The sequence below is a fragment of the Loxodonta africana genome, chromosome 12 (assembly GCF_030014295.1).
Source record: "Loxodonta africana isolate mLoxAfr1 chromosome 12, mLoxAfr1.hap2, whole genome shotgun sequence".
Taxonomy (NCBI): Eukaryota; Metazoa; Chordata; class Mammalia; order Proboscidea; family Elephantidae; genus Loxodonta; species Loxodonta africana.
Genome location: NC_087353.1, coordinates 88,181,340 through 88,207,840, shown reverse-complemented (window position 1 = coordinate 88,207,840; position 26,501 = coordinate 88,181,340). Strand labels below are relative to the sequence as shown.

Genomic DNA, 26,501 nt, shown 5'->3' with positions numbered 1-26,501 from the left:
CAGGCCAGGATCCTGTGCTGGCTGATGGGTAGATGGGACAGGCCAGGCCGGTGCCAACCTCATCTGGCTGTTGGCGGCAGAACTCTGACTCTGGCCCTGGTGAGGGCTTCCCCCACCACTGCCATTTGGGGGGAGGGCCTGGGCATGAAGCTGAAAGCCCCAGCTCCCTGCCTTGCCACATGAATGTATTCTTGGGGCCACAAACCTCTGCCTCACCCCTGAGCATGGAGAGGTGGGAGCGGGTGATTCCTCCAGGACCCAGAAAGGTACCACTTAATGGATTGAGTTGTTTCTCCTGGAAGGGGGCAAGCAGAGGGGTGTAGAAGGGCAAGGGAGGGGGCAGCTTGGGGCTTAGGGTTACGGGGGGGGTTGCCAGGGGTTTAGGTGGCATAGGGAGCCCCCTCCCCTGCTGCCAGCTGTGTGGAATGTGGACCACTCAGCTCTGCTCCAGCCCCCTCTGTTGACCAAATGGGAGAAGAGTAAGTGACCTCTCCTTCCCTCCCTGCCCCTTGACAAGTTCTTTAATGTTGAGTGAAGTTGGGGGTTAGAAGTGTCTGTCTCTCCTAAGTCAGGGGTAGGCTGCCCTTTCTATTCCTCACTGACTTCGAATGCCTAATCACTTACCAGGTTTGTCTCCATCTTTGTTTTGGTTTCTCATTTAACTTCTCCCATCGACCTCATTGCTCAGAGTGCAGTATTAGGGCGATGTTCTGCCACTGCCTCCCCTCCACGAATGTATTTCTCCTTCCTGCCCTGGAGAAATGGGGAGTGGCTTCTCCCCCATTTTTCTTTCCTAGTCCGACCCGAGTTTTTTTTTTTTTTTTTGCACCAAAGTGGCAACTGGGTCAGTGTTGGGGGATAAAGCTGGCCTTGGGGGTTGAAGGGCTCCCTCCTCCTGCTTCTCCCTGGTTTCAACAGTGTTAACGTCCGTGAAAAGACAATATTCTCTCTAAAGCAATAAGGGGGTGATGGGCCGGGGGGAAATGTCTTGCTGCTGCTGGCCCCCCAGCTCCCCCTTTCCTCCCACCAGTATTTGGTGGCATTAGAGGGGTGGGGGGACTACTGTTGTGACTGAATGTAACCCCCCATCCCTGCCGCAGCCAATGCAGGGGGAGGGGCATGATAACTCTTCCTGTCTCTTCCTTCCCCTTTCCCCCAGCTGAAGAGACTGAACTTTGGGGGCCCTTGAGCCTGGAGAGGCCTTAACCCTGTGAGGAAGTGTAGGGGGAGCCCTCTCCCATCCCCATCACCTTCTGAGAGTGGTCAATGTTTACAAGCCCCTGAGCCCCCCAGCCCAGGGACTCAGACTCCATTGCTGTCCTTTCCGATCCCAGTCTTCCTGGGCCCTGGCTGCTCTCCAGCCCTTCCTGGGGTTGGGGTTGGCACAGGGGTCATTCTGTATTCCCTTGTCGGCCTTGTCCCCGTTCCTGCCCACCCCCTCCCTGCGTGATCTCCCTTTCTTGTACCTGCCTCTGTAAATACCCCCTTCCCCCCAATAAAACTTGGTGTGTGTTCTTCCTCTGTGCCTCTCTTGCTGTCTTGATTTGGGGAAAGGGGACACCAGAGGTGAGGTGATGAAGGCTGGGAACTAAAAGCTATGGGCAGGGGCAGCTGTGGACAGCCAGCCTAGGCAGGTGAGAGATCAGAGGGCTAGGTGTATTTAAGAACATCTGGCTTTGCCTCCGCCTGTTGGGTACTGCAGCTTTGGCCTGAAGGAATGTGGAGCTTAGGAGCTCCCCCGTGACCCCCAAACGTCAGACAGCAGAAACCAAAGACACAAGGGTGGAGACCAGGTACAGAGTTGGAATTGGTTCCTTTATGGAAAAACTGAAAATATAATAAAAATTAAAATAAAACCAGTTTTAAAAAAGCCAGCCTCTGGAGTTCCCACCTCCTGCCTCTGGCCCTCCAGAGGGGTGAGGCCCCAACTCCAGGGCAGCAAAAGGAAGAGGGCTCTCTGCCCCTCCTCTTCCCCCATTCCATCCCCATCTTTATCTCCGCAGTGGGGGCCCCGGGAGGAACCAAACCTGGGTGGGGGAGCAGGGACCCAAGGCCCCATGGCTCGCCGGGGAGGGAGGCTTGGTGCACCCAGCCCCAAAGCTCCCGGCCTGTAGTGTGGGCATGGGCAGGGCCCCTCCCGGCCTGGGCCCAGTTGGGGTTGGGACTGTTAGTTCCAGATCTTGAGAAAGGAGTCCCAGGAGCCTGTGGCCACAGCCATGCCATCATCAGTGACCCCAAGGCAGCTCACACGGTTGTCGTGGCCAGCGAGGACACCTGTAAGGGAGGGCACATCAGAACTGACCTTGCCTGACTTCCCCAGCCCCCCCACCCTGCCCACCACCCAAGCCTCACCTGCACGGTCGCCCTTCATGGCATCCCAGATGTTGCAGTTGAAGTCATCGTAGCCAGCAAGCAGCAGCCGGCCACTGCGTGAGAAGGCAACAGAGGTGATGCCACAGATGATGTTGTCGTGAGAATACATGAGGAGCTCTTGGTCAGCTCGTAGGTCAAAAAGGCGGCATGTAGCGTCGTCAGAGCCAGTGGTGAAGGCGTAGCCATTGGGGAAGAACTGCAGAGCAGGGTACCAGCGTGAGATGAGGGTACAGGGTAGGGCCAGGAACTTGGGAGACAAAGGACCCACCTAGCTCTGGCCCCAGAACTTACGGCCACAGCATTGATGTCGGATTCGTGGCCAATGAAAGTCTGTCGGCACATCGAGTCCCTCACATCCCACAGCTTGATGGAGGCATCACAGGCGCCTGACACAAAGGTGCGGCCATCGGGGGCCAGTGACAGGGACATCACATCTCCACTGTGTCCTGCAAAACCCACCGTCTGCTGGCCTGTCTCAATGTCCCACAGGGCACTGGAGAGGTGACAGGAAGAAGGATCAGATGGAATGAAGGAGATTCCCTGCCTCCCTACCCCTCCACCAGGTGAGCCTGGTTCTCATAGAAGTCTCTGTGGAAGGAATCCTGGAGCCACTAGGTCACAGAATCCTGCTCTTGCCCCAAGTCAAAGAGCCTTAGCTGGGAGAGGGGACCCTCCCCCACCCCCTTTAGGGCCATCAAGAGAGGGAGGCTAGGCGTTCAGAAAGAAGACTCTGCCCTGACTTCTCTTCAAAGTGTATATACTGCTAAGGACTAAGGCCAGTGACCCCTGAGGCAGTAAGTGCTGGTTAGCCCAGACACCCCAGCAGGGCCTTACCAGGTGGTATCCCCGGAGCTGGTGATGATTTGGTTGTCATCCAGAAATCGGCAGCACGACAGGTATCCTGGGGAAAGGGGCTGGTGAGCCAGGTCTCAACAGGGAGAGCAGTGCAGCCCCTCCCCAACAACAGTGCCCATGTCCTGCCAGACTCCTCTTACCAGTGTGGCCAGGCAGCTCCCGGCTGACCCTGACATTGCCCTCACGGGTCTTGAGGCTGTAGATGGAGCAGATGTTGTCCAACCCCCCACAGGCCACAAAGTTCCCTGAGGGTGCGTAGGCACAGGTCATGACCCAGGAGGAGCGCAGTGGGATGGCATGAACCTAGGGAAGAGGGGCAGTGCCAGGGTCAGAGCCAGCTAGGATCCTGCAGCCCAGCCCCATCCTGCCTCAGGGACTGCCCTACCTTGTTGGTGGTGTAGCTGTCCCAGATGATGAGCTTCCCATCCTGGGAGGCGCTGACCAGCAGCCTGTTGGAGAGCGGCAGGGGAGAGGAAGAGGGGTCAGGGCACGAAGCCCTTCTCTGGAGGCAGGATACCCTCCCACTCCCCCTTTTTGGGGGAAGCTCTTCTGAGACAACTTCCAGCAGCAGCCCAGGAGTTCCTGTTGGTATAATCCTTGTTTCCCCAGAGCTGGTGGGGATGTTTGGGAGTCATGATCTTCCCAAACGTCCTGTATCCTGTATGTCTTCCAGAATCTTTCAGGTTGCCTTTCACCCCCACACTCTGCCTGCTATAAAGTCAGCCCGGGAATACAGAGCCCCAACACAACCACACACACACCTTGAGTCTGTTCCCCAGTGCATGGCATAGATTTTTGCCAGGTGCCCACGGAGGGTCCTCCGTGTCCTCATTTGGATTCTCCCCACTGGGTCCAGCCCAGCTGTGATCTGGAGGTTGAGGTGGAAAGTTCAGAGCGTTTCAGGCAGGAGGACCCCATTGATCGGTATGCCTCAAACGATAGCTCCTCCCCTAAACCCCAATTCCAGCCCCGAGTTTCTCTCACCTGGGTCAGTGTTGAATCCCCACATGCTTTTCGGGCATCCTGTAAGAGATGGCAGGGTGAGTCAGGAGAGAAAAAAGGAGGAGGGAGAGAAAGAAAATAGAAAAGCAAGTGAGAATGAGACATTGAGAGATTAGGGTACTGTCCTCCCAAAAAAGCCCTCACTTGGCCCACTGCAGGGCACTGGACAGAAGTGCACACAAACCCCGGGGCCCGCTCAGCCTCCCCACCCCAGCCTGCCAAGCCCTCACCCGGATCTGGTTCCGGAGCTGCTCGGCCTCCTGTCTCAGTTGCTCCAGCTCACTCATGGCGCCGGGCCCGTGGGGCGGGGTTGGGGGCGGCTGGGGGCCGCGGGACGGGGGCTGGGGGAGGCAGCTCCTCGCCGCTGGCCCGAGGCCTGGGGGATACAGGGCTGACGTCAGGCCCCAAGGCCGCCGGGGAAGAAGGGGGGAAAGGCGGGGTTGAAAGCCGCCCGGAAGGGGTAAGCACCGGGAAGGAGGGGGAGGGGGCAGCAGCCAGGGCCGCGGTCCCAGGGGTAGAACCCGGGTCTCTGGAACAGGAGAAATGTTGCCGAAGAACGGCAGACTTCCCCAATCTTCCTCCCGCCCCCCGGAAACAAAGCGGGGAGTGCAAGAGGAAGCGCGGGGGAAACCCCTCCCTCGGACAGCAGTCCTGGCGGGACAACCGAGGCAGGAACTGGGGGTGGTGGTGGGGGGGGGTCTCTTCGAAAACAGACCTGGTGTCCGCCCCAGCCGGTACAGGCACCGCCCTCCAAGCACCTAATTTAAAAAGGGGCGGCGCCTCTCTAAATTCACCCCCACGCGCCGCACACCCTACACATCTCAAGCTTCGACTGGGGGTAGGGGAGACCGGAGGGGGAAGCTGGGCTGCTCGTGGAGTTGCCTAGGCAACCGTCACCCGGACTGAGAGCACCTCATTGGTGAAGTGCCCCCACCCTAGCCCCGTTGCCAAGGCAACCGCATCCGCCGCAGAGACCTGTAGAGTGGGTGACCCCACCCCCGGCCCCGTCGCCCCCGCCCGGACCAGCCTCCCGCCCCTCCCCAGAACCGGCCAGGGTAGCTGTTTACAGGATTTGAGAAAAGCCGATTGGGCACTAATAGGTTCGGGACGGCTCACCCCGGATAATCTCCGGGCCGGCTGCGCCCCATTAGCCGCCTGCAGCGGGTGGGGGCGAGGGCAGCAAGCCGCTTCTCTCTCCCGGCGCCGAGGCCGCCCGCCTCGCCGCGCCCGCTGAAAGCCCGCGGGAGTCGCTCTCGAGTAATTAGGGCTGGGAAGAAAGGTGTCCGGCCCCGAGGCACAGAGCTGCTCTCTCCCAGGCGCCGGCGGCGGCGGGCGGGCGGCCCCAGGCGACCCAGCCCCTGAGCCCTGGGTACCCCAGGAGCCCATCCCGCAGGCTCAGCGCCGGAGCCCCTGGGGCCTGGTTGGCCCTGCTCCAGGGCCCGGATTCCGCCCCCCAACCCCCGCCGCCCTCGGACACCTGTGTGATCTGGCCATGCACACTGCACTCTGCTGACCCAGACGTCCCCCACCCAGCTCCCACTTCCCCCAGGCCCTGGGCGTTCCTCTTCCCCACTGACATTTCCCCTCTGTAAATTCAGCTTGCTACGCCAGCGACCGGGGATGCCCCTCAGGAAGAAAAAAAAAAAAGAAGGGTGGCAGAGGACCTCCCCACAAACTCCAGACAAAGCCCCTTACATCGGCGAGCAGCCCAGACCTGGTGGCAAGGCCAAGGGCCCCGGGCAGAAGAAAGCAGCAGGCCAGGAGGAAGCCGCTGGGGGCGGGGACGACTCTCCCACGCGTCAGTCCCCATCACCCTCCAGGGCCCCCGCAGTAGACCCCCATTCTGGGGACCCAGCAGTCGAGGCCCCAAATAAAAATGGGGATGCCACCGCCTCCGCAGGTCCGGCGGGGCGAAAGGGAGATGACAGGGGAGGGTCCCCGGATCCGGCAGCTGGAAGGCGCCGGCCGCTGCCGCGCTGCGAGGCGCAGTGGGCCTGGCTCTCCGGCCCCCACGACCTCCATTTTGCCCAAAGAAAGCTGGGGGGAGGGGAGGGAAGGCCGCCTGAGAGGTAGGCTTGGGGCGAGAACCAGTAAAGGGAATTGGGTGCCGAAGTCTCGTAAGGTTTAGGGTAGTGGAGCCAGAAACCACTGGCAGAACCCAAATCGGGGGTAGGGTGGAGACGAAGGGAAGGGTGGCCTCGCGGCCTTGCTTGCCTCTTCGAGGATTCTGGAGTTTTGCGAGACGAATGAATACCGGAGGGCGAAACAGGAGGACACGGGGGTGCTACCCAGGAGCAGGCGAGAGGGTGGTGGTGGTGAGGGAAGGGGGCGGGACGGGGCCCATAGGAAGCCCCTAATTTGGCCCCCCAACTTCTGCGGAAGAAAGAGGCAGGCGGGGCTAGGAAAGGGTCTGGGGTCCTGCAAAAAGCTGCTGATAATGCAGGGAGCGCGTGCATTATTAAGGGGCCAGGGTCCCCCAGTTCCCCTTCCGGGTTTGGAAGCGACGGGGCCAGAGGAAGGGAGGGTAGGTCTGGGGAGTTACGTCCGCTCCCAAGAGGCTAGACCGGAGAGACAGAAGGAAGAGAAATTCGCCCAAGGGAATTTGGGGCTGGGGGGAATGAGGACTCCTTTCGTCAGCGGAGGTACCTGTGGCGGTGGGACTCTGCGAAGGGGTCGCTAGAAGAGCGCGGGAGGGAGGTCCTGTCTTCCTCCGCGGCGGAGGCGGCAGCGACGCGGATGGATTCCCTCAGTCACCCAACTCAACCGTCCAGCACTGCTCTCCCCAGAGCGGAGGGATCCCGCCCGCTAGTGACGCGGTCGTCCCCGCCGCGCCCAGAGTCCGGTTGGACGAGACCAACTACTTAATGTGGGGCGGTAAGAAGAGAAAATACCACCTAAAGTGCAAGGATGGACTCAGTCTTGGCAAAGGTATTACTCAACACTATTTCGACGCAAAACGGACTAAACTAAATGGTTTTCTTCCCTAAAAGGAGCAATACATTCTCCTTAGGACTTGCAGAGGTGGGACTTGCAGAGGTGGTACCGGCATAGGGGAGGGTGAAATTGCACAGTGGTCACGTGACAGGCCGTTTGCCCCTCCCACACTGGGCGGCTCCAAACTGGGAACAGGAGCTCTACGCCCCAGTTCTCCATTGACCACGCCTCCCGGCCTGCTGATGCCTCGCTCCTCCTCAGGGGGCGGAGCCAGAGAGATGCGGGCCTGCAAAGGGCAGGGCCGGCCACGAGACGGCAGAACAGCGCTTCCAAGTCACTGAGTAGAAATGGGTGGGGGCCTGTGCCGGCCTCTGGGGATGCTGTAAGAAGGGTTCTGCCCAGGCAGTTCTCCAGTGTTGCCAGGGGGCTTTTATAGAGCTCTTTACACGACGGCGGAATCGACTCGACGGCAGTGGATGGGTTTTACACGACGGCACTGGTTTTTTTTTACAGGACTGCTTGACTCTGTAGTAACAACTCGTGTTTATTGAGTTCCATACTTATTTAATCCGCATGACGATCCTTGTGAGGTTAAGTACTAGCATTATCTCCGTTTCATAGTAGCGGAAACAGATACTTAGGGCTGCAGAATGGAGACGTGAACCAAGACAGCCTTAACTTTACTATGCGATTGTATCAATACTGGCCTCTTGATGCAATCCCCCTGTGGCTCATCACAGGCTTCAGTCTTCAGTTCCCCCATCTGTAAAATGAGAGTATTGATGGCTACCTCTCTGCAACTCTCTTGGACTGTTATGAGATCTCCATGAATTGGGAAAATGCTTTGGAAAGTTCAAGTCAACAAATAGCTTTCATTGAGTTCTTGTGCAATTTAAAAGTTAAAGTATTAAAATTGACCTCTGTGAAGGACATTACCAACAGGTTTTCAAAGCACATTTTTTTAAGACAATAAAAAGTCACATTCTTAGTTATGCACAAATCCTATTTGTGTGCATCTACCAATTCAATGAACCATCAACAGTAGGTAATAGATGTCAGTAACATGTTAGCATTTGGAAGGGACTTTACAGATCATTTATTTCAATTTCCTCAATTTACAGATGGGCAAAATGACTTCTCTAAAATCACTCAGAAAACCGCCTAGGATAAGAACCAAATTTTGTTAATCTCACCAGGGGATCTGGCACTGCTCCTCTCACTTTGTTTCTGTCCTAATATACTTCCCTGTTTTAATTCATTCCACAAATATTTATCGAGCCCCAATTTGGTATCAGGCACTGTCATAGGCAGTGCAGATACAACCATAAACAACATGTGCACTATCTTCTGCCTGTATGGGGCTTATGGTAAGGAGACAGATGGCAGATAATCATTGAATAACAATTAGTGCTGATTGCCTGGAAGCATCATTCACTGAGACAAGAACACTTGAGAGGGGACACATTTGGGGAGGAAGATGAAGAGTTTTAGGTTGGAAGGTGTTAGGTACAAGTTGCCTATGAGACATGCAAAGAGAAATGTTCAATAGGCAGCTGTAGAAGCAGCTCTGAGGCTCAGTAGAGAAGTCTGGGTTGGAATAGAGCCTTGGGAGTGAGTGGGATATTAGAGCAGATGAAGTGATAAAGAGGTTCAAGGAGAAAACGAGATGGCCTAAGACCAAACCCTCAGGAACTCCAACATTTAGAAGTCAGACAGAAGAGAGCAAGATGCCAAGAATAAAATCAGGAGAAGGTGGAGTTCCAGAAATCAAAAGAAAAGAGTGTTCCAAAAAGGGAATGGTAAACTGTGTTGAATGCTGCAGAGAGATGAAGCAAAACTGGACTGAGAAGTGTGCATAGGATTGAGCAGCATGGAGGCAGGCCTCGGCTAACTTTGTCTAGAGCATTTGCAGTGGATGGTGGGATCAGGAGTATGCTTACAGTGGGCTGAAGGTGAGTGGGAAATGAGGCAGTGGGACCACCAAGGGTGAGTGGGAAATGAGGCAGTGGGACCACCAAAGTGGCCAACCCTTTGGGAACCTTGGCTTGGAGGGGGTGCAGAAAGATGCATCCGCAGTGGGAGGAGATTACAGTCAAGTTATTTGTTTTTTGATGGGAGTTCCTGGTGCTTGTTTCGATGCTGCTGGGAGGGACAGGAGAAAAAGAGAAGAAGGATACAGAGAGGTAGGGGATGCCCAATGGATGACCAACTTCCCTGAGAAGGCAGAAGCCCCTTAGCATGTGTGGAGGAACTGACTCCAGTGGATTGTTGGGACACTTCCTCCTCCCTCTGACTGTTCTTTCTCAGTCCTCTCCTTGGCCTCCTCCTCCTCAGGGCACCCTGTAAACACTGGTTTCCCAGGATCCCAACTTCAGCCTCCTTCTCTTCTCTTCTCACTCTCCATGTTATTCATTGGTGATTTCATCCATTACTGTGACTTTAGCTACCCTAGTTGCTCATAATTCTCAAACCTCCATCTCCAGGTCACATTTTTCTCCCCATATGCAGACTTGGTGTATGTCCGATTGCAGATTGAGTATCTCCATTTGGTTGCTAATGGAGTCAGCTTATGCCAGCTCATACCAGCTCACAAGAGCCGATTGTATACTTCTCTTCCCAACTCCTTGATTAGTGAAGTCATATTGGTGGTAGTAACTTGAAATCAGTCATGGTGAGAGTATTTACACCATGGAAGTCAAATGCTTCAGATCAGGATTCTCCACGCCCCCAAAAAAGATCGTTGTTAAAACATTTACTACACCTCACTGCTCACAGATATCTCACACTTGACATATTCAAAACGAAATTGATCATTTTCCACCCACCTCACTCTTCCCCACCCTGTTCTTCCCTTGACCCAGTTAACATCGCCATGCACCCAGGAGCTTCCCAATGGATAGTGAACTAGTTAGAGTCCAGTCTAAGGAGCTACAACATCCACAACAACAACAAAAAAACAAACCCATTGCTGTCGAGTCAATTCCGACTCACAGCCACCTATAGGACAGAGTAGAATTGCCCCATAGGGTTCCCAAGCAGTGCCTGGCGGATTTGAACTGCCAGCCTTTTGGTGAGCAGCCTTAACTCTTAACCACCAGGATTTCCGCTATAAAAAAGAGACTCAAAAATATAGTGGCTTAAGCAACAACTCCAAAGTAGACAGACACTCCAGGACTGTGGAGGCATCTCTGTCATCCTTAACATAAGCTTCCATCTCAGGGTCCAAAGTGGCTCTAGCAGCTCCCACCATTATATCTGAATCTCATCCATTGAGAAGGGAGTTGAGGTAGGAAGTACAAGTCCTTTTTGTTTAAGAACACCACTAACTTTTACTCAGAAGTTGGCCAGATGCAAGAAAGGCTGGAAAATGTAATATCTAGCCATGTACCTAGCTAAAACATTAATAAAGAAAGAAGGACAGAGGTATTAGAGTAAGGCTAGCAGTCTTTCCTTGGAGAATAAATCCTGTCAATGCTACCTCTTAAGTATTAAATCCATCATTTCTGCGCATGCCACATACCTTGGTTTTTGCCTGTTTCTTTCTGATCAACCTTCCAAATTGTTGCCAGAGATATATTTCTAAAATGCAAATTGGGTCATATAACTTTCCCATTCAAAACCGTGTAGTAGAAGGCCAAAGCCTCTTTATGGGACACACAGACTTGGTCTTGTTCCCCCTATTCAGAATGCCTTCCACCCCCACTCCAACACCACTTCCTTATCAGCTGGAAAAATTCAGGTCATTTCCCCAGGCTTCTTTTAAATATTGCCTCTTCTGTGAAGCACTCCTTAACCTCACTGTTATTGGTGCCCCTCTGCAATGCTGGCTTCATTCCTATTGCAGCCTTTATTTATTCCTGGGCATTTGCCACCTGCACTAGGCCAGGGGCTCCCTGAGAAGCCAAGGAACTTGGTTTACCTGGCAGATGGCTGGGTGAGAGTTCGACAAGCAATGGTCAGGTCCCCACAAGATGCCAACTCATTTCTAAGCTGTAGGATCAAAGGGCCTGTTCCTGCCACCTTGGAATCATTACCAGGGGCTCAGGTTCAGCCAGTCTGAATGCGGGCATGAAATGTGAGAATCTCCAGCTGACTTTATTGAATTAATTGTTTCATCATCCATCTTCCTGGATAAACAATAAACTCTATGGATCAAGTTTTATGAGCCATTTTATTCCCAGTGCCTATGTTTTTTATCGGGTACATAGGAAACCCTGGTGGCATAGTGGTTGAGAGCTATGGCTGCTAACCAAAAGGTCGGCAGTTTGGATCCACCAGGCACTCCTTGGAAACTATGGGGCAGTTCTACTCTGTCCTTTAGGGTTGCTATGAGTCGGAACTGACTTGATGGCAACGGGTTTGGTTAACGGGTTATCATTACATAGGGAACATTTATGGAATGAATAAAAGCATGACAACATTTGCCCCAGGGTAAGCATTTTTCACATGCTTTGGTTCAAATCCCAGCTCTGGCACTTACCAGATGGGTAACCTTAGGCAAGTCACTTAACCTCGCTACACTTCTGTTTCCCCAGCTGAAAATGGGTATAATAATTAGGCCGTTATTAGGATTAAATGACTTATTATTTGCAAAGCATTTATCTTATTCGATCTGTATGCTGAGAAAGTAATCCGAGAAGCTGGACTATATGAAGAAGAATGCTGCATCAGAAGTGGAGAAAAACAGCATTAACAGCCTGCAATATGCAGATGACACAACCTTGCTTGCAGAAAGCAAAGAGAACTTGAAGCACTTACTGAAGAAGATCAAAGACTACACCCTTCAGTATGGATTGCATCTCAACATAAAGAAAACAAAAACCCTCACAACTGGACTAATAAGCAACATCATGATAAACAGAGAAAAGATTGAAGTTGTCAAGGATTTCATTTTACTTGGATCTACAATCAACACCCATGGAAGCAGCAGTCAAGAAATCAAAAGATGCATTGCATTGGGCAACTCTGCTGCAAAAGACCTCTTTAAAGTGTGGAAAAGTAAGGATGTCACTTTGAGGAATAAGATGCACCTGACCCAAGCCATGGTATTTTCAATTACCTTATATGCATCTGAAAGCTGGACAATGAATAAGGAAGACCAAACAAGAATTGACACCTTCGAATTGTGCTGTTGTCAAAGAATATTGAATACACCATGAACTGCAAGAAGAACAAACACATCTGTCTTGGAAGAAGTACAACCAGAATGCTCCTTAGAAGCAAGAGTGGCAAGACTTTGTCTCACATACTTTGAACATGTTATTAGGAAGGACCAGTCCTTGGAGAAGGACATCATGCTTGGTATAGCAGAAGGTCAATGAAAAAGAGGAAGACTCTCATCATGGATTGAATTGTGTTCCCCCAAAATGTGTGTCAACTTGACTAGGCCATGATTCCCAGTATTGTGTGATTGTCTACCACTTTGTCATCTGATGTGATTTTCCTAGGTGTTTTAAATCCTACCTTTATGATGTTAATGAAATGGGATTAGCAACAGTTACTTTAATGAGGCAAGACTCAATTTAAAAGATTAGATTGTGTCTTAAGTCAATCTCTTTTGAGATATAAGAGGAGTGAGCAGAGAGACAGGGGGCTCATATACCAAGAAAGCAGCCCCAGAGCAGAATGTGTCCTTTGGACCTGGGATTCCTGTGCCGAGAAGCTTCTAGACCAGAGGAAAATTGATGACAAGGACTTTTCCTCGTGAGAAAGAACCTTGCTCCAAAGAAAGCCTTCTCCTGGAGCTGGCACCTTAACTCAAACTTGTAGACTCCTGGACTTTGAGAGAATAAAATTATGTTTGTTAAAGCCATCCACTTGTGGTATTTAGTTAGAGCAGCCCAAGATAACTCAGCCAGCCCTCAGTGAGATGGATTGACACAGTGGCTGCAACAATGGGCTCAAACATAGCAATGATTGTGAGGTGGCACAGGACCAGGCAGTGTTTTGTTCTGTTGTACATAGGGTTGTTATGAGTTGAAATCAACTAGATGGCACCTAACAACAACCATAACCTTGGTCAAGTCACTTAACCTCTCCATACCTCTGTTTCCCCATCTGCAAAATGGGGATAATAATCACGTTATGAGGATTAAATGACTTATTGTTTGTAAAGTGTTTATAACAGTGCCTGGCACATAGTAGATGCTTTGAATTTGCTAAATAAAGGAGCTGACCTCTGATTACTTTTCCAATCTCATTCCCCACTGATGCTACTTTCTCCCACCAACTCATATCCAACCCTCCTTCTAAACTGAGCTCCTAACTATTCCCACATAAACCCTTATGTCAGAAATATTCATGTCTCAGCACTTTTGCACATGCCATTACCTGCATAGTTCATGATTCACTTCAAACTTCACTTCTAGAAGCCTTTCTGGACTCTCAGAGACAGTCCCTCCATCCTCTAGGCCTCTGTTGCACCTCATTTTCATTCATGTCTGAGCTCCCCATTGCACCAAGACTCCCTGAGAGCAAGAATCTATCTTATGTACCTCAGTATTCTCACACCTAGCATGTTCCCTGGAACACAGTCAGCATAAAAAAATGTTTGTTGAATCAATGAATGAACAAATTAAATACACTAACTACCTTCACCTTAAACACCTCCATAATAGAGTAGAATCTCATGTCAGATCCCATGACAAATGAAAACTGGCTACAGTTGACGGGGACATAAACCAATTCAGTCCTATACTTAGAAGACTGTAGCTTTTTCACCAGCCTTGAGAATAAAATTCTCTTCTCATTACCAGAGAGTCTAAAGACTTCTAACTTATGCATTATAATATTAAAGCCTCAAAATCTCCCCAGGGACATTCTGAAGACCCCATCTTTATGGAGTAGTCCTGTCGCCCTACTCTTAGCCAGACACTTGACTATGGTATCACATTGAGTCCTCACCACCAGGTGTTCTACAATGGAGGACAATGAAGCTTGAAGAGGAACACAGAGTTGTTATGAAACAAGGTCTTCTCTCAACTGGCTGATAAGAGGATCTAGATTCTAGTCCTGGCTCTGCGCCCAGTGAGCTGTGGGACCAAGACAAGGCCCTGCCACTATCTGAAGAAACCCCTGTAAAATCCACAGATTGGATCAATGATCACTAAAATTTCTCCCAATTGGGGCAATTTCTGAATCTGGGGGTGGGCGTGGTGCAGGGGAATTGAAAAGGTGAACTCACATGGGAGGTGAAGCAACACCATTGTCAACAGGCCATGCAGGCCATGAATCAAATTCTTTGGTGTTCTTTACTCCTCACTTCAACACTTTGAAAGATGAAGAAATGCAGGCTCTAAGAGGTTTAGGGGCTCATTCAATTCATACAGGCCTCAATTTATAGAGAGGCCAATGATTGGCCAGGGTCACTCAGGAGAGTCTCAATCTCCCAGCTCCTGGGTCAGTGCCTTCTCCCCTACATCTGACCCTTCCCACTGCAGACTGGACCCCTCCAAGCCTGGTGATCCAGACCTGGGCCTGCAACCAATCCAGGGCACATAAGATGTCACTGTTACCAGTAGGGAGCCACTAAGCCAGCTGAGATCAAATGTCCTTCTGGTGGGGAAAGGTAAGACCTCTTCCAGAGTGGGTGTCTGGTGAGCAGAAACTTCAGGGGCATTGTGGCAGTCACACAATTCCCTCTCTCTGTCATCTCCGGTCTTAATGTTCCCCCCGCCAACAAGCAGATGGAAAGGCCCTCAATGCACATGTATACACATGCACATAAGTACACACATACACACACGTATGCACGTGCACACATATACCAACACACATAAACATGGACATACAAGCACACAGCTACACACAAATGATCATACAAGAGTCTCTGGCTAACCCAGGCTGTCAGCACTGCTCCTTCCCTTCACTATTAAAATCACTGTGGAGGTGGTGTCATGCCAGGAGCCCAGAAGAGGCTAGAAACCTCCCAGTAGAAAACCAACTTGCTTAATAAATGCCTCCAGAGCAGAACAACGGGCTGAAGAGAGAAGCCTTGGGAAAGGAAGCTAAGGCTGGATTAGCTGAGGTCCTATGTGTGAGTGGGTATGTGTGTGTATGCACACGTGTATGCGTGTGTACGCATGTGTATGTGTGTGTACACATGTGCATGTGTGAGGCCCAGGCATCAGAGAACAGGGGAGAAAAAGAGAAAGCCATCAGAAAGACAGGGGTGGAAAGACACTGGGAAAGGACGAAAACACGCACCACCCCCCCCCCCGCCCCCGTACCTCTTTCCCTTCTTCTTCCCTCCCCTCCCTCTCCCTCGATTTCTTTCAGGCCTGGGCTTTGCGGACCAGAGCTCTGGAGCAAGACGGTGGACGACTCTCCAGGACTATGGCGCCCTCTCCCCCTGTCCCCTTTAAACAAATAAAGGAGCAGGGGCCCCACCAGTCACCCACCGGAGTGCTGGTCTCCGAATGGGCGGGGTGTCCATCTCTTTACTACTGTGTGGGCCTATCTCTTATGGTCGGTCTCTACACCCTCGCTGTTCCCCTACCTCCTCCCCTCAGCCAGATGTTGAGGAGTCTGCCCCTTTAAAGCAGCGGCCCCCGGCGGGGTTATTGTCTTGCTTAGCAGCCAATCGGCGGCGCCGTTGGGGGCGGGGGATCTGGCCCTCCGATTGGCCGCCTCACGCCCCGCCCCCGCCCGGGATCCCGGGAGCTGTCCGGACGCCTCGGTGCTGATCCCGCCGCCGCCCACGGGCCGCGAGCTGCTGAGAGGGCACTATGAGCGGGGGCGTCTACGGCGGAGGTGAGCGAGTCTCGGGCTTGGGGCTTTCCAGTCCGGCGCGGCCTCGCCCGCAGCCCTGAGGCCCGAACCTGCGCGACCCAAGCTCCAGGCACCCTGGGGCCTGTCAACTCGACGCTCAAGAGGGCCCAGCCCAGGGCTTGGGTCCCATGCCACCCCTGCCTTTAGTCCTTCCCGGACGCCTCTCGCTCTCCGGGCCAAACTCTCTACCATTCAACCCACCTCTTCAGGGACCCCAGCCCCTTCCTTCCCCGCCAAAGACAGTGGCCTGAAGAAGGCCACTCAGCAAGACGGGATTCTGGCTGGCTTGACTCCCACTCTCAGCACCCTGGATTCCAGGCTGAGCTCCCACCTGCCCCTGCGCGGGATGAAGGTGGCGAGACTGTGGCTCTGCCCTGACCTCCTCTCGGAGGTGTCCAGGCAAGAGAGTTTGGAGGAGGCCCCCTCACAAGCCTGTCTCCTCGCACAGATGAGGTGGGGGCGCTGGTCTTTGACATTGGCTCCTTCTCGGTCCGCGCTGGGTACGCTGGGGAGGACTGCCCCAAGGTGAGTCTTCCAGCTCCCTTCCCAAATCCTAGGGGCTCCGGACTCCCCTCCAGGCTTTACAGTGACCTAGGGCTCTCACAGACTCGCAGAGAAGCTCTGCAGAGGGAAATGTGGGCGTAAACCTCTGGCGGGCTGAGGGCCTTGCAGTGGGGCAGGACCAGGGCAACAGGGTGATCCTTCTCCCTGCCCATCCTCCCCCCTCAGGCTGACTTCCCCACCACGGTGGGGCTGCTGGCCGCGGAGGAGGGGGGCGGGCTGGAGCTGGAGGGGGAGAAAGAGAAGAAAGGGAAGATCTTCCACATAGACACCAACGCCCTGCACGTGCCTCGGGATGGAGCGGAGGTCATGTCGCCCCTCAAGAACGGCATGAGTAAGGGGCCCCACCCACTGCCTCCCAACACAGACCCGGAGCTCACTCCCCACGCCCCGGGACACAGCACCCACACCCACGGAGTACTCCTTACAGCTGCCCAAGTCCCAGTGACCCCCTCACTGTTTCCCACAGCTGCCTGGTTCCCAAACCAGGGGCTGCCAGATTCCTGGGAAAGAGGCTTTTCTGCCGGAACTGGTCCCACTTCCCTTCCCCTGGACTTGGCTTCCTTCCCTCCTCTTTCCTTCCGGTCCTCTGACCGCTGCTTGCCCTCCACTGTCTCTCCACGCTGTTCTCCTGGCCCCAGTCGAGGACTGGGAGTGCTTCCGTGCCATCCTGGATCACACCTACAGCAAACACGTCAAGTCTGAGCCAAATCTGCACCCAGTGCTCATGTCCGAGGCGCCGGTAAGTGCCTCGTCCAGCTCCTAGTCGGGCCCTGAGACCCAGGCGCTTCCTTTCCGCCATTCAGCTGTCACCTCAAGTTGCCCCCATCAATCAAGCCACCTCCTCCCTTTTTAGGCTTTCCTTCCAACCCCATAGATCTTCAACCATTTTTCTTCCTTACTGCCTTAGTCTTCATTTCTCCTCATCCCGTGCTCTATCCACTTGCCCTTCCCCCAACCAGCCTTATCTGCGGCCCTTTCCCCACCAAAAGTCCTTTTTTGAACTTTTAACTTAATTTTTTTTAATTTTTATTGTGTTTTAATTGAAAGTTTATAAATCAACTCAGTCTCTCTCATAAAAACTTATATACACCTTGCTATTTTTTTACATACTCCCAATTGCTCTCGCCCTAAGGAGACAGCCAGCTCCGTCCCTCCACTCTCTTTTTTGCGACCATTTCACCAGCTTCTAAAACCCTCTACCCTCTCATCTCCCCTCCAGGCAGGAAATGCCAACATAATCTCAAGTGCCCATCTGATCCAAGAAGCTCACTCCTCACCAGCATCCCTCTCCAACCCTTTGTCCAGTCTGATCCCTGTCTGAAGAGTTGGCTTTGGGAATGGTTCCTGTCCTGGGCCAACATTAACTTAATATTTTTGTCAACCTTATGTATGCTCATAAAGAGTCAGTTTGCTTCATAAAGTATGTTAAGAAGAAAACTAGTTCCTTCCATTTCTGCTTTTCCAACGGGCATAGCTTTTATCTCATTTAGCTAAGTCTTTTGGTATTTCCTTTCATATCTCTAAATATCATGGTTAAATTGCTGCTTGTGAATTTTTTTTTTTTAGTTTTAGACATTATCTATGAGCTTCCCACTACAGGAAATTAGTATTTACTTCTCTTTCCTTCCCCAACCCACACCACACACATTTCTCATTCCCCACCTTTATATATAGTTGTATTTTAGTTTTTTTTTTTTTTAAGGTCAATATTCAGTGTTTACACTTTATTACAATGTATGGTAATAAGGATTGGGACAGGCAATAAACCATGATTATTTTTCCTTTCCTGAACAACTTTTTGTTTTTTCTAGAACTGAAAATTGTCTTGGTTTTTATTTTCCTTAGTTTTTAATCTACTTATTAATAACATGTCCCTAAATTATTCATCAGTAATCTATAACTCCTCTCAAGACATTAATTCCATTAGGTAGTCTATCAATTTCATCATCTGGAAGACATCTCTCCAGGAGCCCATTGACCTGCTCCACTTTGGACTAGTAACCCTTTACACATGGGACATAGGTGTCATCCTGGCATCTTTCTTCACCATCATTTTGAGGAATTCTTTTTCTTCTTTCCTGTAGTAGAGGTCCATTTTCTGTATCCCATGATTTTTTCTCTTGATTTACTCCCTTGTTTTTATGGAGCACAACCTCCAGTAGCTTTTTTAGAAAGATCATGGGAAGTAAATTTTTTTTGATACCTTGCATGTCTGACCTTGGATTAATAGCTTGGTTAGGTATAAAACTCCAGGTTGGAAATAATTTTTCTTCAGAATCTTAACGACAACTTTCCATTATCTTTCAGCATATGTTGCTACCATTGAGAAAGCTGAAGCCATTGATTCTTGATCCTGTGATGTGATACTGTTTTCTTTCTGAAAGTTTATAGAATCTTCACTTTGTCCTCAATAGTCTATAATTTCACAGTGATATGTATTGATATGGGTCTATTTTCGTCATTGCTCTAGGCATTCAGTATGTCCCTTCAATCTGGAAACCATGTCTTTCAGTTCAGTGAAAAATCTAAAAATTACCTATTTGACGGTACATTTCTTTCAATTTCCTCTGTTCTCTCTTTTGGGAATCCTGTTGCTTGGATTTTTTGCCCCCTAAACTGGTCCCATTATTATTATTTTTAATCTTTTGTCTTCTATTTTCCATCTCTTTATCTTTTTGCTCTAATTTGCAGAAGTTTCCCTAAACTTTACTTCCAACCCATCTATTCAGTTTTTCATCTCTGCTCTTGTAGTTTTCATTTCCAAGAGCTCTTTATTTCCTGTGTGTCACTTTTTTTTTTTTACTGTGGTAAAAACATATATAACAAAACTTTTACCATTTCAACATTTTTTCATGTACAATTTAATGACATTAATTATGTTGTGCAACCATCACCGCTATTTGTTTCCAAGTTTTTTTCATCACCTTTAACAGAAACTGAGCTTCCCGTAAGCAATGACACCACATTTCTCCCTCCCCTCAGCCCTGGTAACCACCAATCTGTTTTCTGCCCCTATGGACTTGCTCATTCTGGATATTTCATATAAATGGATCATGTAATATGTGATCTTTCGTGTCTGACTTACTTCACTTAGCATAATGTTTTCAAAATCATCCATGGTGTGGCACTAATCAGTACTTCATTCCTTTTTATGGCTGAATAATATTCCACTGCATGTATTTACCACAATTTACTTATCCATTAATCCATTAATGAACATTTGGGTTTCCATATTTTGGCTATTGTGAATACTGCTTCAATGGAAATTGATGTACAAGGATTTGTGTTTTCAATTCTTTTGGGTATAGGCCTAGGAGTGGAATTGCTGGGTCATAGGGCAATTCTATGTTTAGCTTTTTGAGGAGCCACCTAACTTTTCCATAGTAGGTGCACCATGTTACATTTCTACCAGCAATGTAAGAGCATTCTAATTTCTCCACATCCTTGCCAACAATTGTTATTTTCCATGTTGTTTTTAAAATTATTATCATCACCATCCTAGTGTGAGTGGTATCTCCTTGTAGTTTTGGTTTGCATTTCCTTAATGGCTAATAATGTTGGACATCTTTTCATGTGCTTGTTGGCCATTTGAGGGTTTATGTCTTTTAAAATTGCTCCTTTACTATAATTTTGATGGGATCTTGGAAGGGAATAAAAATATGTTTTATTCAATCCACTGTTTTATCCAGAAATTGTCTTCCTCAATGTTCATGCCCCTGAGATGATTAGAATGGGGAAGAGAGATGTACTGGGGGCTGGGAGAAGGACTGTAAAAGGACGAGCACTAGGCCAGGATTCAAGAGACTGTGACTCTAGATCAACTCTGCCAAGAACTTTCTGTGTGATCTTGTGCAAGTTACTTCTGTTCTCTGGGCTTTGCTTCCCTCAGTTAAATTTGGACTATGATCTTTAAAAATCTTTGTAGTTCTCACATTTTTAATGTCTCTGTGGGTCAAGAGGTGTGACCTCTGTCCTCCAGTCCAAGTTACATGTATATATGTGTGTGTGTGTTAGTGTGGGTGTACCTGGATCTGTGTCTCTCCCTTTCTGAATCCTCCCCTCCTGCACTTTCTCCCCAGTGGAACACTCGGGCCAAGCGAGAAAAGCTGACAGAGCTGATGTTCGAGCAGTACAACATTCCTGCCTTCTTCTTATGCAAGACGGCAGTGCTCACCGCGTATCCTCTGGGTTGAGCTGCTCTGCCTGGGTGGAGGGCCAGGGTGGGGCACCTGATGCTTTGAGATGGGGCTGAGCCTGATTCTGTGAAGATAAGTGTCTTGGATAGGCAGTCACCTCCTTTAGCCTCATTGGTGCAGAGGGCTGTTGGGCTAAGTGCCTTGAGGTAGCCAGATCAGAAACCCTTTCCACCTTTTTTGGATCAGGCGAAGCCAGGAGAGGTCTCCAGGAAAAGAGACAGCTGGACAAGCAGACAGCAGAAGCTAAGTCTGGATGAGGAGGGAGGGATGCATGACACTGAAGAGTTTTCTTCCCAAATAGCAATCAGTAAACATTTATTTTTTTTTTAAAGGATTTGCCTTGCATTGAACCCTATGCTAACTAGGCATTGGAGCGATATGGACCCTAACTTCAGGGAGCCTCTAGGACATAAGGCCAAGAATAAAGAGAGGCTGGGAGCTCAGCAGAAAGGAAGAGAGGAAGGAGCTGTCACTCAGACAGGGAGGAAGTGACTAGGGTTTCAGGAGCCTTTCTCCAGGAGATGGGTCATAAACCAGAAAGAGACATTTGCAGACTGAAAATGAAGCCTGGACCTCAAGGGAGCAGAGAATGACCAGGCCAGACCTCGGTCCCAGCCCCTTCACTTGCTGCTGCTGTCTCTTTGACCTACCCATCCTATGCCAGCTTTGCAAATGGACGCTCCACGGGCCTTGTGCTGGACAGTGGGGCCACTCACACCACAGCCATTCCAGTGCATGATGGCTACGTCCTGCAGCAAGGTGAGGCCTCGGCAGGGCTCAGGGCTGCCATGGAAGAGACAGGCCCTGACACCCGCTCCCGTTCCAGGCATTGTCAAGTCACCCCTGGCAGGGGACTTCATCTCCATGCAGTGCCGGGAGCTCTTCCAGGAAATGGCCATTGACATCATCCCACCTTACATGATCGCAGCCAAGGTGGGGTCTCTGGGGAGCCTCAGAGCTACAATCACAGGGTTCTGGGCACTCATTTTATGACTGTCAACCCACTGACCCATCAGATATCACAGCAGAGAGCAACAAGTTCCCCAGAGAACCCCGAGTCCAGTTCCTCGTTTTACAGTTGAGGAATCAGAGACCCAAAGGTGTTAAGAGGTTTGGCCAAGGTCACGCAGTCACTGGGGCAGGATGTGTGAGGGCTATGATGGTGGGTTCTGGGGTCCAACAGACCCAGGTTCCAGTTCTGCCTCTGCCATTTAAGACCTGTGTGACCTAGAGCACGATTTTAAGTTCTCCGAGCCTCAGTTTCCTCTCCTGTGAAGTGGAGATAACAGTAGATATGGCTGTTGTGAGTGTTAAATGAGCCATTACAAGCGAAGGGTCCACCCTGGGCCTTCATGCAGCACACTGCTCAGTAAAAGCTGTTCTCTTAAGTCTCTGGTCTCCCGCTGTATTTTCTGCACCCTCAGTTTTCTCTGCACTGGAATCTTTCAGATCAGCTGTACTCCCTGCATACGCAGCATGCAAGCGGACAGGCTCTCTCCATCCTCTCCCCTCTCTTTTTTGGGGAACAGAGCTTAGAACCCAATGCCAGTGGACTGCAGAGTCAGCCAAGTGCTGGGGGTGGTCAAGGTAGGCCAGGCAACTGTGGGCTGGGGAAGAGTGCTCACTAGGCTTTGCCTCCACAGGAACCTGTACGGGAGGGTGCTCCCCCGAACTGGAAGAAGAAGGAGAAGCTACCCCAGGTTTCCAAGTCCTGGCATAACTACATGTGCAATGTGAGGCACTGGAGAGGGCCCCCAGACCCCTTTCCCCTGTCCCCTGTTCCTAGTTCTCTGCCACGAGTTGGGGCGGGGGAGGCAGAGACCCTGCAGGTGGGGTGGGGTTGGGGGTCTCGGGAGAGAGGCCATGCCCTCACCACCACCCCGGGTTCTCAGGAGGTGATCCAGGACTTCCAGGCTTCTGTACTGCAGGTCTCTGACTCTCCTTATGATGAACAGTGAGTGGGGCCCAGGCCTGGGGGTGGGAAAGAGGGCAGAACTGGGGGCAGGGGGGACTTCTGGTGTGGACCTTTGGCCCTTCCTGAGCTCCCCAGGCACAGTCTTGCTCCTTTCTGGGCAGGGTGGCTGCACAGATGCCCACAGTGCATTATGAGATGCCCAATGGCTACAACACAGACTACGGCGCTGAGCGGCTCCGCATCCCTGAAGGCCTGTTTGATCCTTCAAATGTCAAGGTCTGGCTGGGTGGAGGGCACCAAGGTGGGGGCTGACTGAATCCTGGAGGGGTGTGTGTATGAAGGACTGCAGGGGGCTGGGGAGAGGAGGGAGAGGGCCCAAAGCCCAGGTCACCTTTTTCCGCAGGGCCTATCAGGGAACACCATGTTGGGCGTGGGCCATGTGGTGACCACCAGCATTGGCATGTGTGACATTGACATCCGCCCGGTGAGGCCAAGGCAGAGACTGGGCTAAAGGGGTCCAGAAGTAGTGGGGAGGTAGGGAGGGACTGTTCCCTGCATGCTCACCCCTTCTCCCTGCCCCCAGGGCCTCTATGGCAGTGTCATTGTCACCGGCGGGAACACACTGCTTCAGGGCTTCACTGACAGGCTTAATAGAGAGCTTTCCCAGAAGACCCCACCGGTAGGAGCCCACCCCTGACCCAAGGCCCCAGACTTCAGTCCTGGCTTAGCCCTTCAGGACTGAATCCTGCTCCCTGCTCAGATGTTAGGTGTCCTGGCCACCAGAGGAGACCCCTGCTCCTGTGGCTTCCCAGCCTTCCCCTCCACAGTCCTGTCCTTTCCCAGAACCTGGGTATCTGCTTCCCCCAGCCCCTCTTTTTCCCCAGAGCATGCGACTGAAGCTCATCGCCAGCAACAGCACAATGGAACGCAAGTTCAGCCCCTGGATTGGGGGCTCCATCTTGGCCTCACTGGTGAGAGGGAAGGGCCTGGCCTAGGGCTGAATGCAGGGAAGAGGCAGGCCCAGGCAGCGCCCACTGCCTTATCTACCTCCTCGTTCGTTCATTCATTCATTCAACAAACATTTGTTTTTTTAAAGATCAGAAAAGTGAACGTTCGGTCAGGACACAAAGAGGAGGGGGGCAGGATGCTGGAGAGATCAGTTAGGATGAGATTGTGGTGGCCTTGAGTGCTAGAGTGAGGCACCACTGTACTTGGTTACCAGAGGGGAGACGCTGAAGGTTTGGGGTGGGGAGGGATGTAATGATCACAGGCATGAGTCTTTGGGGATCAGGGTGTGAGCTGGAGGCAAGGGACCTGGAGAGGAGGCTCTTTCTAGAGTCCTGGAGTCATTGAGTGGGTGGCAGTGGGGATGGGGTGTACAGCAAGGGGCAAATAGAAAAAGAAGGCAGAAGAAGGAAGGTTTGAAGGCCGTGGGTGGTAAGATCAGTCTGGACCTGCTGCTTGAATAGAGGCAAGATGGTAAGCAGGAAGCTTAGAGGTGCAAACCAGATCTGGCAGGTGTCAGCCACACAGAGGGGACAGTGAGGCCATGAAACAACAAGGAGAACATCCACTAAAGGGGGGAACCCCTGGAGAGAGAGAGGAGAGGGTGAAAAAGCCAGGAGACCAGGAGTGTGGACTTAGCTCAGGGCTGGGGGCATGTCAGCCTCACAGGGTTACTGTGGCCTCCTGTGTGCTTGAAGTAGACAGCCTGATACAGTGCTGCCTTCATGAGCAGAGGCAGTCTACAGGGTGAGACAATTAAACAGGAAGTCATCACAAAGTGTGAGAGCATTTCTTCATGGGAGGGGCAGGGTGCAAGGACCTCATCTAGTATGGAGGTCATGGAGGGCCTCCAAGGGGAACTGGCATTTTAAGCTGAGGTGGGAAGAGTGAGTAAGAACTCATGAGGCAAAGAGGAAGTGGGTGCTCAGACTGTGGAAAGAACCCAAGCAAGGCCCACAGGCAATAGGGAGCCATGTGGGACCTGGGTTCAGAAAGCTCACTCAGCTGCAGAGCAGAGAGGGGATTGAAGAGGGCCAGATGGAAGGAGGGAGAGAGTGCTGTGGTCTCCACTCTGACTGGGGTGAGGCTGAGGGGTGGATGTCAGTGGGCAGAACTGGGAGCTTATCAGGTGATACTACTGACAGAACGTGGACACTGTTTGGACATAACAGGCAAGAGAAGGAAGGCGTCAAGGATGAGGCCCAGGATCCCCAGCTTATGGTAGGGGGTAGGGCAGTGCTGTTCAACAGGGACGTAATGTGAGCCACATAGGTAATTTTCAATTTTCTAGTAGCAATATTTAAAAAGAGTAATAAGAGACAGGTGAAACCAAGTTTAATAATGTATTTTACTTGGTCCAGTGTGTCCAAAATATTATTCCAAAGTGTGATTCATACAAAAATTATTAATAAGGTATTTTACACTTTTTTCTGTATTTAGTCTTCACAATATGGTGTATATTTTATACTTGATAGCCACATGTGGCTAGTGGCCACCCATAGTGGGCAACACAGGTCTAGAAGGTGAGCAAGACCAAAGAAAAAGCAGGTTTGGGTGGGGCCAGGGGGAAGATGGTGAACTCAGTTGTGGACATGTTGGGTTTGAGGTCCTGAAGGACACTCGGGTAGAGGTCAGGTGTTTTGTTCTGGAACTCAGTGCTAGATCTGACTGGCAAGAAGAGACTGAGTACAGAGGGGTGTTAGCGCATGAGGTAAAGCCATGGGGGTGGATGACAAGGGCCAGGAAGATGTTTTCTGTGGGCCGAGAGGAGAAATGGGGGCAGAAGCCAGGGATACCTGGACACTAACCTTGAGGCAGAGACAGAACAACCATCAGAAGGGACAAGTCTGAGATGTTCAGGGCAAGAGACCCTCAAAGGGCAAGTTTCAGCAGGAGTGAGAGTGGGGAGCCAGCTCCATCCAGGCGTTTGGTGGCCTCAGACAAGTGGAGTGGAGGAAAGATTTTCTTTGGAATGAGGGAGGCTTGAGTGTTTGTGAGCACCGATGTCGCCATGGTGGAGGAACATGGTAAAGGAGGAATGTGGGGGGCATTGGGGGTGTGGGTTGGCTGGCCTGGGTCTGTAAGCTCCACCACCCAGCACAAGGATAGTGCCTGGCCCAAGGCAAGTAAGGATTCAATAAATACTTGTTGAATGAATGAATCTTTGATTGAATGATATGAAAAAAAAAATTTTGGGGGGGGGTATTTATTCTCCCTCTGAATGCGAAGGCGGGGCCCGAAGGATGGGGCAGGGAAGAGTTGGGGAGCTAAGGGGAAGGGCAGGAGGAGGGCTTTCGAGGGCACAGTCCCTCCTGCCCTCCAGGATCCCCTGACGGCGATGTGGTCCCCACCACCCAGGGCACTTTCCAGCAGATGTGGATCTCCAAGCAGGAATACGAGGAGGGCGGGAAGCAGTGCGTGGAGAGGAAGTGCCCCTGAGGGCGGCCCATCCCCAGCGGGGGCGGAGACGGAGCGCCAAGAGCTTTCCCTGGCCGGGTCCCCACAGAGCAAATCGAAGCGCCCTAGCCTCCCAAGCTCCCCTCCTCTTCCCCTTCCCTCTCGTCCTCTTAAATTGTGAAGTTTCTGGGTTAAAAGGAGTAAAAATGTTTTAGAAAAAAAAAAAAAAGTTTGGCTTCCTTGGGACGCCTGGGCACAGTGTGGCGTGGGGGGTCGGGAGCACAGCCCGAGGAGCCACGGCGTCCTCAGGTTTCAAGGGGCCACGAGTCTGGAAGAATCACGCATCGAGGACCGGGTGGAGCCGTGGAACAAGGCCGCGACCTAAAAGCCGAGTTAGGGCGGGTAGGGAGCTCCTGCAGAAGGAAGGCTGGCGGATGGCAAGATGGAGATTCTTCTTGTGTCCCCTCTGGACCCCAGCAATCTCCCCAGAG

General features: G+C 51.5%; 2 protein-coding genes across 3 annotated transcripts; one reads left to right on the top strand and one right to left on the bottom strand.

Moving 5' to 3' along the window:
• Positions 1 to 1,794: 1,794 nt before the first annotated feature.
• GNB2 (G protein subunit beta 2) lies at positions 1,795 to 7,033 on the bottom strand. 2 transcript variants are annotated; one of them, XM_003422489.4, is made up of 10 exons: positions 6,877 to 7,033; positions 4,461 to 4,606; positions 4,213 to 4,251; positions 3,990 to 4,096; positions 3,614 to 3,677; positions 3,369 to 3,531; positions 3,208 to 3,274; positions 2,665 to 2,866; positions 2,353 to 2,569; positions 1,795 to 2,274 (listed from the first exon to the last, which is right to left on the bottom strand). In XM_003422489.4, the coding sequence occupies exons 2-10, from the start codon at positions 4,515 to 4,517 to the stop codon at positions 2,168 to 2,170; spliced, it is 1,023 nt and encodes a 340-aa protein (XP_003422537.1). In that variant the 5' UTR covers positions 4,518 to 4,606; positions 6,877 to 7,033; the 3' UTR covers positions 1,795 to 2,167. The 2 variants fall into 2 exon arrangements, with proteins under 2 accessions (XP_003422537.1, XP_064151957.1); XM_064295887.1 differs by lacking the exon at positions 4,461 to 4,606 and having other exon boundaries at positions 6,877 to 7,031.
• Positions 6,113 to 26,481, top strand: ACTL6B (actin like 6B). The gene is made up of 17 exons (XM_064294806.1): positions 6,113 to 6,299; positions 6,868 to 7,104; positions 15,708 to 15,915; positions 16,081 to 16,340; positions 16,382 to 16,458; positions 16,633 to 16,828; positions 17,136 to 17,236; positions 20,577 to 20,674; positions 21,358 to 21,452; positions 21,520 to 21,626; positions 22,337 to 22,426; positions 22,586 to 22,647; positions 22,770 to 22,884; positions 23,012 to 23,092; positions 23,192 to 23,287; positions 23,493 to 23,579; positions 25,972 to 26,481. Exons 1-17 carry the CDS (start codon positions 6,113 to 6,115, stop codon positions 26,050 to 26,052), a joined length of 2,178 nt encoding a protein of 725 aa, XP_064150876.1. The 3' UTR covers positions 26,053 to 26,481.
• The last annotated feature ends 20 nt before the right edge of the window (positions 26,482 to 26,501 follow it).